The sequence below is a fragment of the Cervus canadensis genome, chromosome 3 (assembly GCF_019320065.1).
Source record: "Cervus canadensis isolate Bull #8, Minnesota chromosome 3, ASM1932006v1, whole genome shotgun sequence".
Lineage (NCBI taxonomy): Eukaryota > Metazoa > Chordata > Mammalia > Artiodactyla > Cervidae > Cervus > Cervus canadensis.
The window spans coordinates 98,504,178-98,519,846 of NC_057388.1; the positions used below are offsets into that span (position 1 = coordinate 98,504,178).

The 15,669-nt window shown below is 36.0% G+C and overlaps 1 protein-coding gene across 5 annotated transcripts in view; it reads right to left on the reverse strand.

Annotated features, from left to right (window-relative positions):
• Nucleotides 1-15,669, reverse strand: part of BRAF (B-Raf proto-oncogene, serine/threonine kinase) — a 161,118-nt gene that overhangs the window by 8,617 nt on the left and 136,832 nt on the right. For 3 of the 5 annotated variants that reach the window (XM_043463884.1, XM_043463883.1, XM_043463887.1), the window contains 2 exons: nt 8,235-8,369; nt 4,649-4,802 (listed from right to left, as the gene is read on the reverse strand). In XM_043463884.1, the coding sequence (XP_043319819.1) occupies nt 4,649-4,802; nt 8,235-8,369 (289 nt within the window). Of the gene's footprint in view, nt 1-166; nt 4,803-8,234; nt 8,370-14,973; nt 15,055-15,669 lie in introns of those variants that run through there. The other 2 variants (XR_006268617.1, XM_043463886.1) reach the window with 2 other exon arrangements.

A 15,669-nucleotide genomic window follows, 5' to 3' on the forward strand; every position in this document is an offset into this window, starting at 1 on the left:
AAGGAAGGGTAAAAGATTTTTTAAAGTTAAAAGAACTGGGGAGTTTGGCACTGACTGGAAAAAAAGCCAAATTACTAAAACCTTGGAAAGCAAAACATTTAAAGTAAAACCATAAGAGGCTATTATGTAAACAGGGACTCTAGAAATATATAAACATTCTTATTACCTTTGCTTATGGTTTTAAGGTTGCTTTTTTCAGAACTATTCTGATACATTTCTTTTTTTTTTGGATACATTTCTTAAAAGTAATTTTCAACAGTCTCATGAGCAGTCACCATATCCAGCAGAATCTAAAACTCCTCAAAGGAAGCCAATGTGAAAACAGGATTTGCTTAACAGAAATCTTTATAAAAAATGGCTAGAATTCATCTTTTAAGTAAGAGAATATCAGAAAATGATAAACTCTAAGCTCAATTGTATATACCATGTTCAAAATAACTTAAAAAAAAACTTCAGATGTTTCCTACTCATTATTATAATCTGAACAGCATTCTACTTGACAAACTTAAATATTAGCCTTAAAAATAAAATGACACAACCCCCCGCAAAGCACAAAATCTTACTAACAAACTTCAAATCAAATAACAATAAAGCAAACTAAAGATCATGCTACCACAATCTACTGGTAGATGCTACCAGAAGAGTTGTTGATTTCATCATCAGACTTTAGGTTGGGGGTGGAGGGTGTGGGGAGGGGATGACAAAAAGAACTCATAGCTTAGGAATTTCTCTGGTGTTCCAGGGGTTAAGATTTCACCTTTCAGTGCAGCGGGTGTGAGTGTGGTCCCTGGTTGGGGAGCTAAGATCCCATATGCCTCTTGGCCGAAAAACCAAAACATTAAAAAAACAAAAAGAACTCATAGTTTAGGTATCAATAAAACTCCTTCTACACGTCTTTGAAATCACAGACAATTTAAGAAAAGACAGAGGTAACAGACAATAGATATGATTTTGGGAAAACAAACCTTTTTTCTTGCTTATTCTTCCCTGCATACCAGGAAATCTCTAAATCCCAACTTCTACTCTATTTTATTTGATGTAAGAGCCAAATCTGCTTCTGTGAAAGTTATTTAAAATGAAACATCTAGATACTCTGACTTTTTAAAAAATCTCAGTATATTAATTTAATTATTAACCAAAAATCAATCAGAGGTCAAAATGAAACTTTTTAAAAACCTCCTTTCTGGTTGAGAATAACCTAAGCTCTATTTTCCATTTGATTTTATTTAGGAAAAGGGCAGAGAACACTTGGGAAGACCCCAAGATTTCAGACACCTCAAATATCAAGTATTTGTTTATTTGAAAGCTAAGGACTTTACTAACTAGTTTTAAGATATTACTAAATGATCACCCTTAATTTCAGAGTTAAATGTATTTCAGTGACTGTTACACATATAATCTGATAAAAATTTCTTAAACATAAAATAGTCTAGGAAAAATCTAATGTTATTTTGTATACAAATATATCCCTGTTTTAGATGTAGAGGGGCAGTCATTTGAAACAAGAGGAAGTCCCATTCCTTCTTTGTGGTGACCTTTCAGGCAGTTTATAAAAAATGAGGAGCATCCTGGCACTGCCACACTGAACTTTAAAACTTAGAGAGATAATCACAGAAAAGGCGCTGCAGAAGTGCTCGATGCTCGTCAAGTGAGACTGTAACTGGCCAAGTGTTTCTGTCATGAAATGTTTTCATAATACTTTAAAAAAAGGATAGATGATTTCCTTACATTTAGACTGATCCACTTGGCCAAAAGGCCAGATAAGCTACTGTGTTAAATAGTCACTACTTTAGAATGAGTTTAACTACTTGCTTAGGATTTAAATGGCTGGTTCAACAATACAGTAATATTTGAAAATAAACAAACCTGAAGTATTTTATTTAAATGCTGTGATCCCTAAATAACTTAAAATCAAGAAGACAAACCTCATTCCTTATCACTGACTAGTAAACTTTTAAAATGTAAAACATTTTATAAAATGGCTGCCTTCTGAAGAAGGAAATCAATCAACTTTAATGAAAATATCCGAGGGTACAGGTTTTAGGAAAGAAGCTGTCAGTTGCAAGAGAGTGAACGTCTGTCCTTCTGTTTCAATTCCTTAGTCAAAAAAATTAACTCTACATATGGTTAGGAAAATGTTTTTCTTGTTTGAAGAACAAACACATCTAAAACTCAGTATCAAACAAACAGCAACAACAGAAAGGAAAACTACCATGTATCATTCTAATGCTTCATACTTCTCTGGATCCATGTTATTTAAATATTTCACCTGCTACATTTTTAATGTTCTCCCAATAACATTTCCAGCGGGCCCAATTTGGAAAGAAGAGAATTACTATGCAACCCTGTGAAGGCATGTTCAAATGTCAAGGGATGGTATAATGAGTATTCCGAGCAGTTCTAAGAGTTTAGCAATGCCCTCTGGCAAATGAGACTGGTATAGGAAGGAACGAAAAGAGTCAAAAGCAGAGGTGGAGCGCTGGCTGGGTGGTGTTGGTGTAGGGGTAGTGCTGGGGGGAAAAAGAGGGTGAACAAAGACAGGAAGATAAAAGTGAATAAACTATGCTGGGAAATTATAAAAGAGCTCTATCAATAAAAAGATCCTTTGACTCTTGCCCAAACCTTTGAACATTCCACAGACCAAAGTCAATTTTGTAAAAACTTTGCTAGCTACATGCTTGCTGTTCAATTCATGAATAAATAAAACCCAGCTTCATGAATAAATAAAACCCAGACTAATAGTTACTAATAATCGCATCTTTAGTGTCACTGGAAAATTTAGAAATTGTGAATTTTGATGTTTTTGAATAAGTTACATTCTTTTACGATTTTCTTATTCTCATTTTTTAAAATACAAGAAATGTTCTTTTTCACTACTCTTCCTAAACTAAAAGTTATGAATAGATTTTTAAAAGCATGAATGGTATTCTTTATCTTAAGCTACCCAAATGAAGGGCAAAAATTATGTCAAACTTATCAACGAGTGATTTCCCTGGATGAAATCTAACTTACTTAAAGAAATAAAATATTTCAAAATTTTATTTATGGTGTGTGTTATCTGTGGTACTTAGAGACTAAACTATTATTAGTGTAAAGTCTTCCCAATTTTCTCCTTTATTTTCAAGAACGGCATTTATGCAGAAACTATCTGTGTGCCGCTGAATAACCTTGAACTGTCAGCTATAATGAAAATCATCACAAATCCAAACTGAGTAAATGAAGGTGTATTTAACAGGCTGGCTTTGGTCCCTAGGCTGACTCTGAAGTTGAAACAGCAATGCTGCTTCTCTCACTTTGATTCCCAGTAAAGACTCTTGATTCACAGTAAGAATATGCTGACTGCCACATTAGTTATTTTTTTTTATACAAGAAAGTGGGAGTCCTAGAAAGCACTAAACATACTAATTACACTGGGGAATCAAAAAAGAAAATAGCATTCATTCATAACAAGTGGACTCCTGTTGGGCAAAGAACATAAGGAGGAAAGATATTTTACAAGACACATGGATAAGGTGATTGCTAACAGGTATCATGAGAGGTGAGTATAATCTAAGGCAATAATAATTTTTAAAAAATCAATTACTTAGTTGTTTGGCAACCGCAGTTATCCAAAAGAAAACAAACCAACCTACAAGTTCTCAGAGAATTCTGCTGTGCTTTTTGGAAGGAAGAGGAGGCAATACTTTTGTCAGCAAATTTGACTTGTATAATGTGTGAAAGTGAAAGTGAAGTTGTGTCCCACTCGTTGCGACCCCATGGACTGTAGCCCACCAGGCTTCTCCGTCCATGGGATTCTCCAGGCAAGGATACTGGAGTGGGTTGCCAGTTCCTTCTCCAGGGGATCTTCCTGACCCAGGGATCGAACCCAGGTCTCTTGCATTGCAGGCAGACGCTTTAACCTCTGAGCCACCAGGGAAGCCCCTATAATGTGTAAGACATCCTTAATATATAAGGAAATATTAACTAAAAACCCAAAGTTAAACTATGTTACTCATGTCAAACATGCCACTCCTCAGTAATATCTTTGGTTACCTATACCGATTATTTAGACTGCTGTAAAGGATTGAAGAAAAATTGTATTTTCTAAATTATTACAAAAAGATATAGTTATAAGAAAAAATATTAATAAAAATAAGCTTATTCCATTCTAGTGATTCCTAATTAGACCTGGTCAGTTTACCTTCACTAACACAGCCTAACTCACCATCAGTTTCCCACCTGGCAACACACACACACAAAGAGAGTGCTATTCTAGGAGCCCCTAATAGATGCGGGCTAGCTAATAGCAACAGGTAGGTGAGGAAAGTTTAACTAAAGGTTAATGATTAGACTAACCAAGTAAACAAAACAAACTTGGAATGGGAAGTAAAGCCTCTGGAAAAGGTACTGTAAATTTCCAGCAATGTCTGTTAATTAAAAAAAAAAAAATTCACTGTTGAAAATCTAATGCTAACCATGGATTTTACACTGGGGAAAAAACTATATCCAGATTTTAAAAACATCCATGTTCTTATGTTCACCTTTAAAGAAAAAGAAAATCCTATTCAATTTAACAAATATATAAGCAAATATATGTTCACTTTCTTTTGTCCCTACCCTCCTAAACGCTGTCACTCACTCAGTTTGTTTCAGTGAACAGGAAACGTACCATATCCCCCTGCCTGAATGGGTGTTTTTGGAGAAGCACAAGCATATAGACTAAAATCCTCTGTTTGGAAGCCAGCCCGATTCAAGGAGGGTTCTGATGCACTGCGGTGAATTTTTGGCAATGAGCGGGCCAGAAGCTCAATAGAGGCGAGAATCTAAAAAAGGAAAAAAAAAGGAAAGAAAGAATGAAAATGTAGATGGTGTTAATCTTTAAGAGTCCCATTATACTTTATAAGAAAGTGTATGAAATCTTACATTGTTTTTACTGTAATCCCAAATGCCTAGAACATACTAAAGAAACATACTTTTCCTTTAAAAGAAGAGAAAATTATCTATTACATCTTTTAATCTCTATAAACTGAATGAGAAAAGAAACCTGTAGTTAGTTTTTATTTACATCTTATAATTTTTAGATCATTTGCCAGCCTTGGAATAGTAAACAACAAAAAATTTAAAATCAATTATATACCTATTTCTCACAGACCACAAGTCCCTTTTGGGAAGAAGATGGAGCATAAATAATTAAAGCACTATATGACTTCATAAACAGAACCATTAGAGCAACTCATTCTTTAAAGAGATTTAGTAATGGGAAATATCTTTCACACATATAATTAAAGATAGGGCCCCAATGACCCTAGTGCCACAGGAGTGAGAAGTGACAGATGATGACCCATGAGTAAAAAAAAAAGACAAGAAAACTCTACAAATAGACACCAATAAACAAAATGTAGAAATTCAGCACATTTTTAAGGCACAAAGAAACAGGTTATGACTCCTGAAGGCATACAGCATGATAACACATGAAACATACATATAAAGAGCTTGGCACAATGCCTGGCATATAGAAAGTACTCAATAAAACTTTAGCAGCCACTGTTATTACTACTATGATTATATACTATACAGTAGTATTATACACATTATATACTACATTATTATTATTTTTCTGAGCTACCAAAAGTTTTTTTTAAAGTTAAACGAAATCTGTATAATGATTAGTATAAGAAGGCAAAGAAGTAAGCGTTGTTACAAAAATTTTAAAACTATAACACACAAATACAAATTCAAATAATACAGAAAAGTATAAATCGTACCTTCCAGGGGTAACCACTGTTAAAGAGTCTATACTTTCTTCTGGACCTTTCCTATGCATAAACATGCACATATGAAAACAGAGCCCAGCCCCACCCTCACCACCATTTAAAATGGTATCACACTACACATTTTTCGGCATTCTTTCTTTTCCCCTCACTGATACCTAAGCCATCTACAGAGACACCTTGATCTTTATGTCTTTAATTTTTCCTATTACAGTTAACAATCTAGTATCTATCTGGATACTTGGAAGCAGATTCTGTAGCATAGAGTAGATTTTTGGGAGTGGAATTACCAGAGCAAAAGGTGTATGTATTTTAAGTTTATGGAGTCTACCAAATCCTTTCAAAAGGTCAAACCACTTTACATCCCTATCAAAAAAATTTAAAAGAAAAGCTCTTCCTCACTTCCCAACATTGTTCCCAATGCTGAATATATTGTTAATCTGAGAGACAAAAATAAAAATGCATTTCATAGTTGTGACTCTGTATTTTACTGATTATCACTGAATTCTTAACATCTAGTGCCAAGTTCATTCACCATTTGCATTTCTTTTGTGAATCACTAGTGCATATTTTTTGTTCACTTTCTGATTACCTTTACTTATGGATCTGTATAACATAATCACTCTTTATTATACATGCTACAATTTTTTTCCTCAGCGTTTATCTTTCAATATTGTTTTTACTATACAGAGATGTAAAATGTTTAATGTCATACCTGCTAATCTTTTCCCTGATAACTTCTGAATTTTGTCTCCTGCTTAGGAAGCCTTTCCTACCTTAAGGTTGTAAAAATCATGTTACAGTTTTGTTTTTTACATGTAAACCTTTAGCCATCTGAAATTTGTGTGTGTATGGTGGGAAGAGAGATCTTATAATGAAAATGTGAAAAAAGTACTTAAAGCGGCAGTGTTTAATAATCTGGAATATTCATATATGGACTTCATTTTCTAATACCATGAAAAGAGTAAAATATTATTTATGTTTAGAAATATGACCATTTTGTCCCTTTTAATACCATCTGAAAAGTAAGCCTAAGGATATAATCTGTATTATTAATATACATCAACCACGTTAAGCAGGGGGGCCTCGCACCTGGGATGTGAAACAAGAACATGGTGCAGAGCCCTGTTGACACCGGCCAACAATACTGGTCGTTTACTTCAACAGTCATAAGCGAGTGGTTTCCTAGGTTTAAAAAACCCCAACTCTTTCTCAAAGCAATAGCAATGTAGAAGTCCAATTTGTAAAACAAATCTACCCACCCAGCCCTTCAGCCTTCCCTCCCTGCTCTGGATCGAGAGAGACTTGGTTAAAAGCATAAATTCTATCTTTAATTCTTTAGTTGGGAACAAAAGACTCACACATTCACTGACTTCCAAGAAACCTAGCTAGGACTGGGTACTCAAAGGTGTTTAGATTCACAAAAGACCAAGTCAGTAATTCTGGTAGCTGAATTATGGAAGTCAGCACTTCCCACGTGAAATCTGGACTGACTCGCTGAAACATTTATACAGCATATGATGAATTTCCGAGGTATTATAGAACACTGAATTTTTATGACTGTACCTACTACAGCTAAACTTCCTAAGCTTGTTCAGGTACTTAGTTCCAGTTCATGAGGCTTATGAAAAATTATTAACTTAAGGCTGTTAGCCCTCCCACTTGAAAAGAATCTGTGGAAAGTTTCCAAGAGTTAGAGAACGGCAGACAACACCAAGAGCTGCCTTCTCTTTTTGCCCCAGGTAAAAATGCCTCTTCAGATAACCTAATATTAGAGGGATGCTTGCCACCTATTTATTTTATTGTCAAGAAGAATAAAGGTAGCAGTACACAAAGTGTAGTCTATAGAAAACTATTAATGCACTAACACTAAGATATTATTTGCCTTTTTTACTGTCATTACTTTATAAGTGGAGTTTTTAGAGGCTATATAATGTAAGATACTACAACATAATAAATGCAAAGCAGAGAATCCAGCTGTCTTCTTTTTGCAGCAATTTGCGAGAAAGTGTAAAACAAATGTCACTTTTCTCTAATTTTTTTTGCTTGGAAAAATACATTTTTTCATAAAACATTATTTAACGTAATGATTTTATTTTTACTATGTTTAAGTAAATTTATAAATAAATATTTAAAACCTTAGTTTTAATTTCTAAAATGGGAATTACTACCTACAAAAACAAAAGGTCCTTGGGGGTCTTCAATAATTTTTAAGTGTAGAAAATGGTTCTGAGATCAAAACGTTTAAGAATTGCTAGACAAAAGCAAAAGCTTTCTGAATATTTTGTATTGGGATCCTAAGTTACTAGGTTCAGCCTTCATTAAATCTCCTTTAATAATAATATGTTAACTTATATGAGTCTTCACATAATCACAAGGAATCCAAATCTGTGAAATACAAACTGTGTGCTCTAAAAAAGTGCCTAAAAATCTGCATTAGAGTTATCAGTCTGTCCTTTTAGGTAACATAAAGCTTTTCCTTACTTGGGGAAAGAGTGGTCTTTCATCTCTTTTCTTTTTTAGGCACTCTGCCATTAATCTCTTCATGGCTTTTGGACAGTTACTCCGTACCTTACTGAGATCTGGAGACAGATATCCTCGTCCCACCATAAAAATTATCTGGGGAGGAAAAAAAAAAGGCAAATGATATAATCTTGTAAATAGGTGAAAACACTGAAAATTCAACAAGTTGTACACGTAAGACAGGGACTTTTCTGTATGTACATTACACTTAAATAAACAATTAAAAAGCACAATGCCACTAGTACTCAGAGTCTTATATATCATAGACTATGGGGAATCAATATGTAATGTGCTGCAAGCTGAAATCTTCATGATCCCGTTGAGTACTGCAAAGGTCTCCTAACTGCTTCTCACACTTTCAGTCTTTCCTTATCCAGTCCATTTTCCCACTGACTGGGTAATCACTCTGAAACACAGATCAGATCTACCTCTTCCATTCAACCAAGAGTTAACCTTTGGTTAACCAAAGTTAATCCATTAAGCAGTTGTTCTGGCATCTGAACTTTGAACTCTTTTTGTTGAGGAAACTCTAATGGGGCATTGAGTTACATAAGTCTGAGAATCAGAGTCTCTTCCAGAGAGAAGAAGGTGAACTGGGAACTAAAATCTTCTGTTTAACAAGAAAAAAGGTTTATCTTCCCTGCGTGCAGGCAGAGATTCGCAATTTTTCTGCTTTCTTTTCTAATTTTCTTACTTGTGGTTCTTTTGAAAGTGGGCAAAGACAGATGTTAGCAGTCTTAAGTCTCAGGGAGAAGAGAGGGATTTTGATCTTAGAGGGAATAGGTTCAATAGCGGTAGACTGGATGCTAATACCCTGATGCTGGGAAAGACTGAAGGCAAAAGGAGAAGAGGACAGCAGAGGAGATGGTTAGATAGTATGACAAGACTCAATGGACATAAGTTTGAGCAAACTCTGGGAGACGGTGCAGGACAGGGGAGCCTGGAGTGCTATAGTCCATGGGGACATGACTGAGCTACTGAACAACAACAGAGGCTAAGGTGGAAAGAGGCAGTCAGAGATCCTTGGTTACAGGGCAGAATTGATGAATTTTAGAAACAGTCAAGTCTGATATCCTACTTTGTTATTTCTGGTTTGGTGCTGTACTAACCCTTATTTAACTACACGCTGATCTGCCCGAGCATCACCAAAGTGAAGTCAGTTTAATTTCGCTTACCTCCTTTCCCATCTCCTTTGTTTTAACTGCTCTTCTTCCACTTCATAACAGGCATACCTTTTACCCATATGCAAGTTAAATATATTGCATATCACAATGTATTGCATATATGACACTGCATTGTGTGATATATTGCAATCACAATATATTGCATATATCACACTGTGCCAAGGTGTAAAACTGCTCAGGGTACCAAAGGGACACTTTTAAATACTGCTGTCTAACTAGATTCTAATGAATGGGTAGTAAATCCCTTTGTAAGACAATTGGTTTCCAATTCTTTGCTTTCAGCAAAATCAACTGAATTTCCAGCTAATTATTAAAATAATTTTAATGACAAGTTATTAAATAATTTTTGGTATGCAATAGAAAGTGTGATGATTTACAGTGTTGTGTCAGATTCTAGTTTATAGCAAAGTGATTCAGTTATATATATTCTTTTTCAGATTCTTTTCCATTACAGGTTATCATAAGATATTCCCTATGTTACACAGTAAGTCCTCACTGTTTACTAGGATTTTATTTTTAACTTAAGCACTTTAAAGTTCTTGAATGTTTCAGCCACAGGAGATATTATGTAGTTTCATTGTTTGATCATTTATGTTTAAGAAACATTTTGTCAGTTCCAATGGCATCTTTTAGCTTTCAACCTGTTGAACAGTTCTCAGTTACATTTGTTTTGTAGAGTTCCTTCTTACTGTTCAAAGAGCAAATTTCTTCCTTGTTCACAAGGAGAGTTCACAAAATCCTCAGTTATGGCCATGTGCTTCTGATCCGTGGCTTTGTCTCCTTTCCTTGCACAGACTTTTAAAAAATAAATTTATCTTAATTGGAGGTTAATTCCTTTATAATATTGTGGTGGTTTTTGCCACACACTGACATGAATCAGCCCCGTCCTGAAGCCCTCCCGCCTCCCCCCCACCCCATCCCTTTGGGCTGCCCCAGTGCACCGGCTTTGAGTGCCCTGACCCATGAGTCGCACTTGCACTGGTCATCTATTTTACATATGGTAATACACACTTCAACGCTCTTCTCTCAAATCATCCCGCACTTGCCTTCTCCCACAGAGTCCAAAAGTCTGTTCTTTATATTTGTGTCTCTTTTGCTGTCTTGCATATAGGGTTGTCATTACCATCTTTCTAAATTCCATATATATGCGTTGATATACTGTACTGCTGTTTCTCTTTCTGACTTACTTCACTCTGTATACTAGGCTCCAGTTTCATTCACCTCACGAGAATTGACTCAAATGCAATCTTTTTAATAGCTGAGTAATATTCCGTGGTGTATATGTATCCCAAGTTCGTTATCCATTTGTCTGCTGATGGACATCTAGATGGCTTCCATGTCCTGGCTATTGTAAACAGTGCTGTGATGAACACTGGGGTACATGTGTCTCTTTCAATTCTGGTCTCCTCGGTGTACATGCCCAGCAGTGGGATTGCTGGGTCGTACGGCAGTTCTATTTCCATTTTTTTAAGGAATCACCATTCTGTTCTCCAAAGTGACTGTACTAGTTTGCATTCCCACCAACAGTGTTTTTCTCCACACCCTCTCCAGCATTTATTGTTTGTAGGCTTTTTGACAGTGGCCATTCTGACTGGCGTGAGATGGTACCTCATTGTGGTTTTGATTTGCATTTCTCTGATAATGAGTGATGCTGAGCATCTTTCATGTGTTTGTTAGCCATGGCTTTGTCTTAACTGACATTAATTAAATTCTGTTTTTTAAAAATAATAAAGCAAAGAAGAAATTCAATAAAAGAAATAAGTAGGTCAAGCAATATAATCTGTGTGAAAGTTGACAAGTCTTGTTATTTTGGGGACTTGTGAAACAGTTTAAGATGGTTTTATGTGATCAACTAGTAGAACAGATACATATTTTCTTATGCTTTCTTTCGAAAATTAAATTCAACTTTTAGAGTATTCTAGTGAAGTATAATTGGTTTTATAAAGATACAAAATTCAATTTTAATGACTCTTCTCCAAATAAATAACTTGCTATTACATTTAGTTTAATAAAACTATAGTATTTCTATGCATATATTTATATATTTTGAAGAAGGAAATGGCAATCCACTCCAGTGTTCCTGCCTGGGGAAATCCCATGGACAGAGAAGCCTGGCACACTATAGTCCATGGGGCTGCAAGAATTGGACACAGCTTAGCGACTAAAGCACCACCATAGAAAGAGTTCAAATAACCAGTGACAGAGTCATGGTAAAGAATTAATCTTGCCCACAGGGAGGGCTGGCTTTTGCCTTTGGCTCCTAGAAGACTCTGGTTCAGTCCCTGGGTTGGGAAGATCCCCTGGAGGAGGAGTGAATGAGCACCAGCACCACCTGGAAGGTAATCTCTGAGCCCTGGAATGTCCTGCCTGATAAGAGTGCCTTTGTTTACCTGGGAGTCTAAGATCATGTCAGACAGTCTTATTCTATCAACGTGATTTACTGAGAGGGTTTTAAGTTATATGGTAAGAGTTTGATCTCTGCAGGGGCTAAAAACTAAGGTGGCCAACTGTATCTATGTGACTGAGGCCTGAGAATAACTCTGGCCTCCAAGACTTAGGCGAGTTTCCCTGGCTGGCAATACTTCCTGCATGCTGTTACATGTGGCTGCCAGGAGAACTTAGGACTGGCCATAACTGCACTGAAAGAGGACAACTGGAAGCTCCATATGTGACACTCTCCTGGATTCTGCCCTATGTGCCTCTTCCTGTGGCTCATTTTAACCTGTATCCTTTTGTTTTAATAAACCATCATGTGAGTATTAACAACTTCCAGTGAGTTCTGTAAAAGTTACTGAACCTGCTGAACCTGCTGAACTCTGCATACAGTTGTAACAAAACTTCTGACTTTCCCATACTCTTATTAATATTTATTTGAACAATATTTCTCAGCACTTCTTTAAAAATAAAACTAGAAAAAGGACTGATGCTAAGTCCCAGCTTATTCTAGCAAAAGTCTTATTTTTCACAAATATATGGATGAAGAGGAGACAAAAGTCCCATGTTGTTCATTAAATTACACATTTCCAATAAAATTTTACCTGTTTCTATATATCAAAACCTGTATGTTATTTTCATCAGATATATATTAATAATTGTTAATAGATAATTTGGAATTTAAAAAGTTAACAGAGCCTAAGGTCACTGGCAACTTTTAAAAAAAACTCTAAATTAAAATCCCTATTTTTTGTTGCAGAGATGTAATCTGAGTGATCAATAAGAGGTTTCAAAGCATACAAATATGTTATATTAGGGAAAAAAAACTCATTGGAGAAAGAAAAATACAGATATTCAATAGTTTAAAGGCAAAAAAAGAGCCATGTAAAACTTGCAGAAATTTCTATATATATAATATTCATTCATACATGTTTTGTATGTATATACATACATATATATACATATTTTGGCTGCACTGTGCAGATCTTAGTTTCCCAACCAGGGATAGAACCTGTGTCCCCTGCAATGGGAGCACAGAGTTTTAACCACTGGATGGCCATGGAAGTTCTGAAACTTCCAAAAATTAAGAGGTTTTATATTTTTTAAACAAGTAATGATGGTAAGTATCTAAATAAAGTATGACTTAGATTTTAATTGGTACATTTAGAAGTGATATAATCACATTTTTTGGAAATGTCAATAAAACACACTGAAAATTACATTCTTTGTAATGATTTAAACTTAAGGGAAGGTCTTTGCTGGATGTAATTCATGGATAGGAAATTAAACTGGCACTTACACTACAAAATCAACAGCTTGGTTTGCAATTCTGGGATTGGTTACTTTCATCCTCAGTCTACACATCTACACTTGCACTCCTGGTATCCCTGCCCTCCCTTCACTCCTGTTTTGTTGGAGCACACATCTGCTCATCCTCAACATCACCTCCTGCACTGCCTCAACAGAACTGTGAACTCCCCTTAGAGCACAATCTATGTTTTACTCATCTTTGTATTGCTCTAAATCCCATACAGTAGGCATCACAAATTTTTTTTATTAAAATAAACTAGTTTGCATGTTGGTAATTTATTGGCTTCCCTGGAGACTCAGTGGTAAAGAATCTACTTGCCAATTCAGGAGACTTAGGTTCGATTTCTGGGTCGTGAAGATCCCCTGGAGAAGGAGATGGCAACTGACTGCAGTATCCTTGCCTGGGAAATCCCATGGACAGAGGAGACTGTCCATGGGGTCACAAAAGAGTTGGACCTGACTTAGCAACTAAACAACAACAGCAAGAAAATACTTGTTATCATTCCCTGGTACTTGTCATTTCCTGTCTCCTTTAGATCTTGCAGCTTAGAACCCAGCCACCAAACTGTGATAAAAGTCCAAGGTTCCTGTGAAAAAGTCCTCACAGAAAGACCCATGTTCAGAAGAACTGAGGCCCCTGGCCCTTGGCCATGACTAAGCTTCCGGCTGACAGCTAACTAGTTAACTGGTCACACCTTCTCAGGTATGCAAATGAGCCATTTTGGAAGTAGATCCTTTATCAGCCAGTGAACTGACCACAGCCATGTGAAATAGAGAGAAACCTTCCACACTGAGAGAAGCCCACATTGCAGATTTATAGTTTAAGTCACTACATTTTAGGTGGTTGGTTATACAGCAGTAACTGGAATTCATGTGAAATATAAACATTTTCTTCTAAGATGACACAGCACTTCTGCTCCAAGAGAAAAAAAAGTCACTATACCTAGCTTAACTGAGCACGTTATTAATCCCAATTTAGTAGTGAAGCTGCACTGCAAGAGGTAAGAATAGGGTGACTAGACAGCCAAACAGAATGATTAAGAGAGGGGAAAGGACAAAGCAATTTCTCAGACTTTTGGCACTCGTGTAAGTGAAATAAAAGGCATGCTACTTGGCAAAGTCATATAGGGATGGTCATTCCTCCAGGAGTTAAGAGGCCTATTTAGGAAAGAATCTGATCTTTGTTAACTTTAAGGAATTCTTTAGTTCAATCTCTTATTTTTAATAATTGAAAAAAAAAAAAAAAAGATACCTAGAGAGGTACAGTAGCCAGGTCATGCAGGTTGTGAGTCCAACATCTGCCATCACATCAGGCTGTTTGACCAGTCCTATCCTGAATTTACAGGCAAAACCTGCCACCTCAGACTATGGAGGGGTGAGAATATGGGGGGATGGGCCTACCTTACACAGTAAAGAAGCAGCTGTACCATCTCCCATGGAAAAAATAAAGAATATTCCTAGATTTTCAAACAGAAGTCCAATCTGAGAGCCATGGAGATTAAAGTATGAGAAAGACAGAAAGAAAAATCAAATCAAGGAGATGGATGGAACACTACCTGGGGGGATGACTAGAGTTTCTGATTCAAAAGAGGGAGTTCCATGAAAAGCGCCACTTACAGCAGACTAGAAAGTAATGAAGTAGAATGGGGATGGTGGGAAGAGTACACAATTCTTTCATATCCTTTTCTTTATCAAACACTTGGTTTCAGACTGGCAAATTCCAGAAGGCTCTAACTATACTACCAGAAAGAATTAACTAGTAAAGGCCTTACCCTTCTGTTGGTCACTCACTTCTCTCATGGGAAGTAAGCCCTTGCACAGCATTTATTACACTCCCATGGAGGACAAAGCACCTAAAATGCCAAGAAGTGGATGAGTGCAGAACTCTGGGATGCTTTTTCCATATTTTGGAGACACTACTACTTATTTCCATAATATAACTTTATTCTTTTATTAAAACAAACTTATTCACTGACAAACGGATTTCATCCAGATCTTAGGTTTGTAATTTTTTATTGTTTTTTATCTCTATGATAAATCAACTAAAACTAAACTAAAATTCCCTCATGATTCGTCTAGAAGAACAGTATGGCTAGGAAAACTGAACATGGCACAGGGTATTATGCTGGATGGTTGAGTTAATAAGACTGTAACAGGCAGACCACATGAAGCTGGTAAATTAGAGGCAATCTAATCCTCAGAATGCCACCATCGAATCAATCATCTCAGTGATCTAGGATCTGTCACAAGGACACTAAGTGCAATGTTTCAATTATGTTCTTTAGCTTCTATTTTAGCCCACTCTGAATCTAAATTTCATGGAGGCTTAAAAGGATCAGATCATCAGAAGCCAGGTCATAGATTTCTCTTTAACACTTAGAGCTACAATTCAACATTTTAAAGCTATGAAGCAGTTAGAAAGACCAAACAACAAATTAAAAAATTTAATTTTAGACTGACTTAGGTGG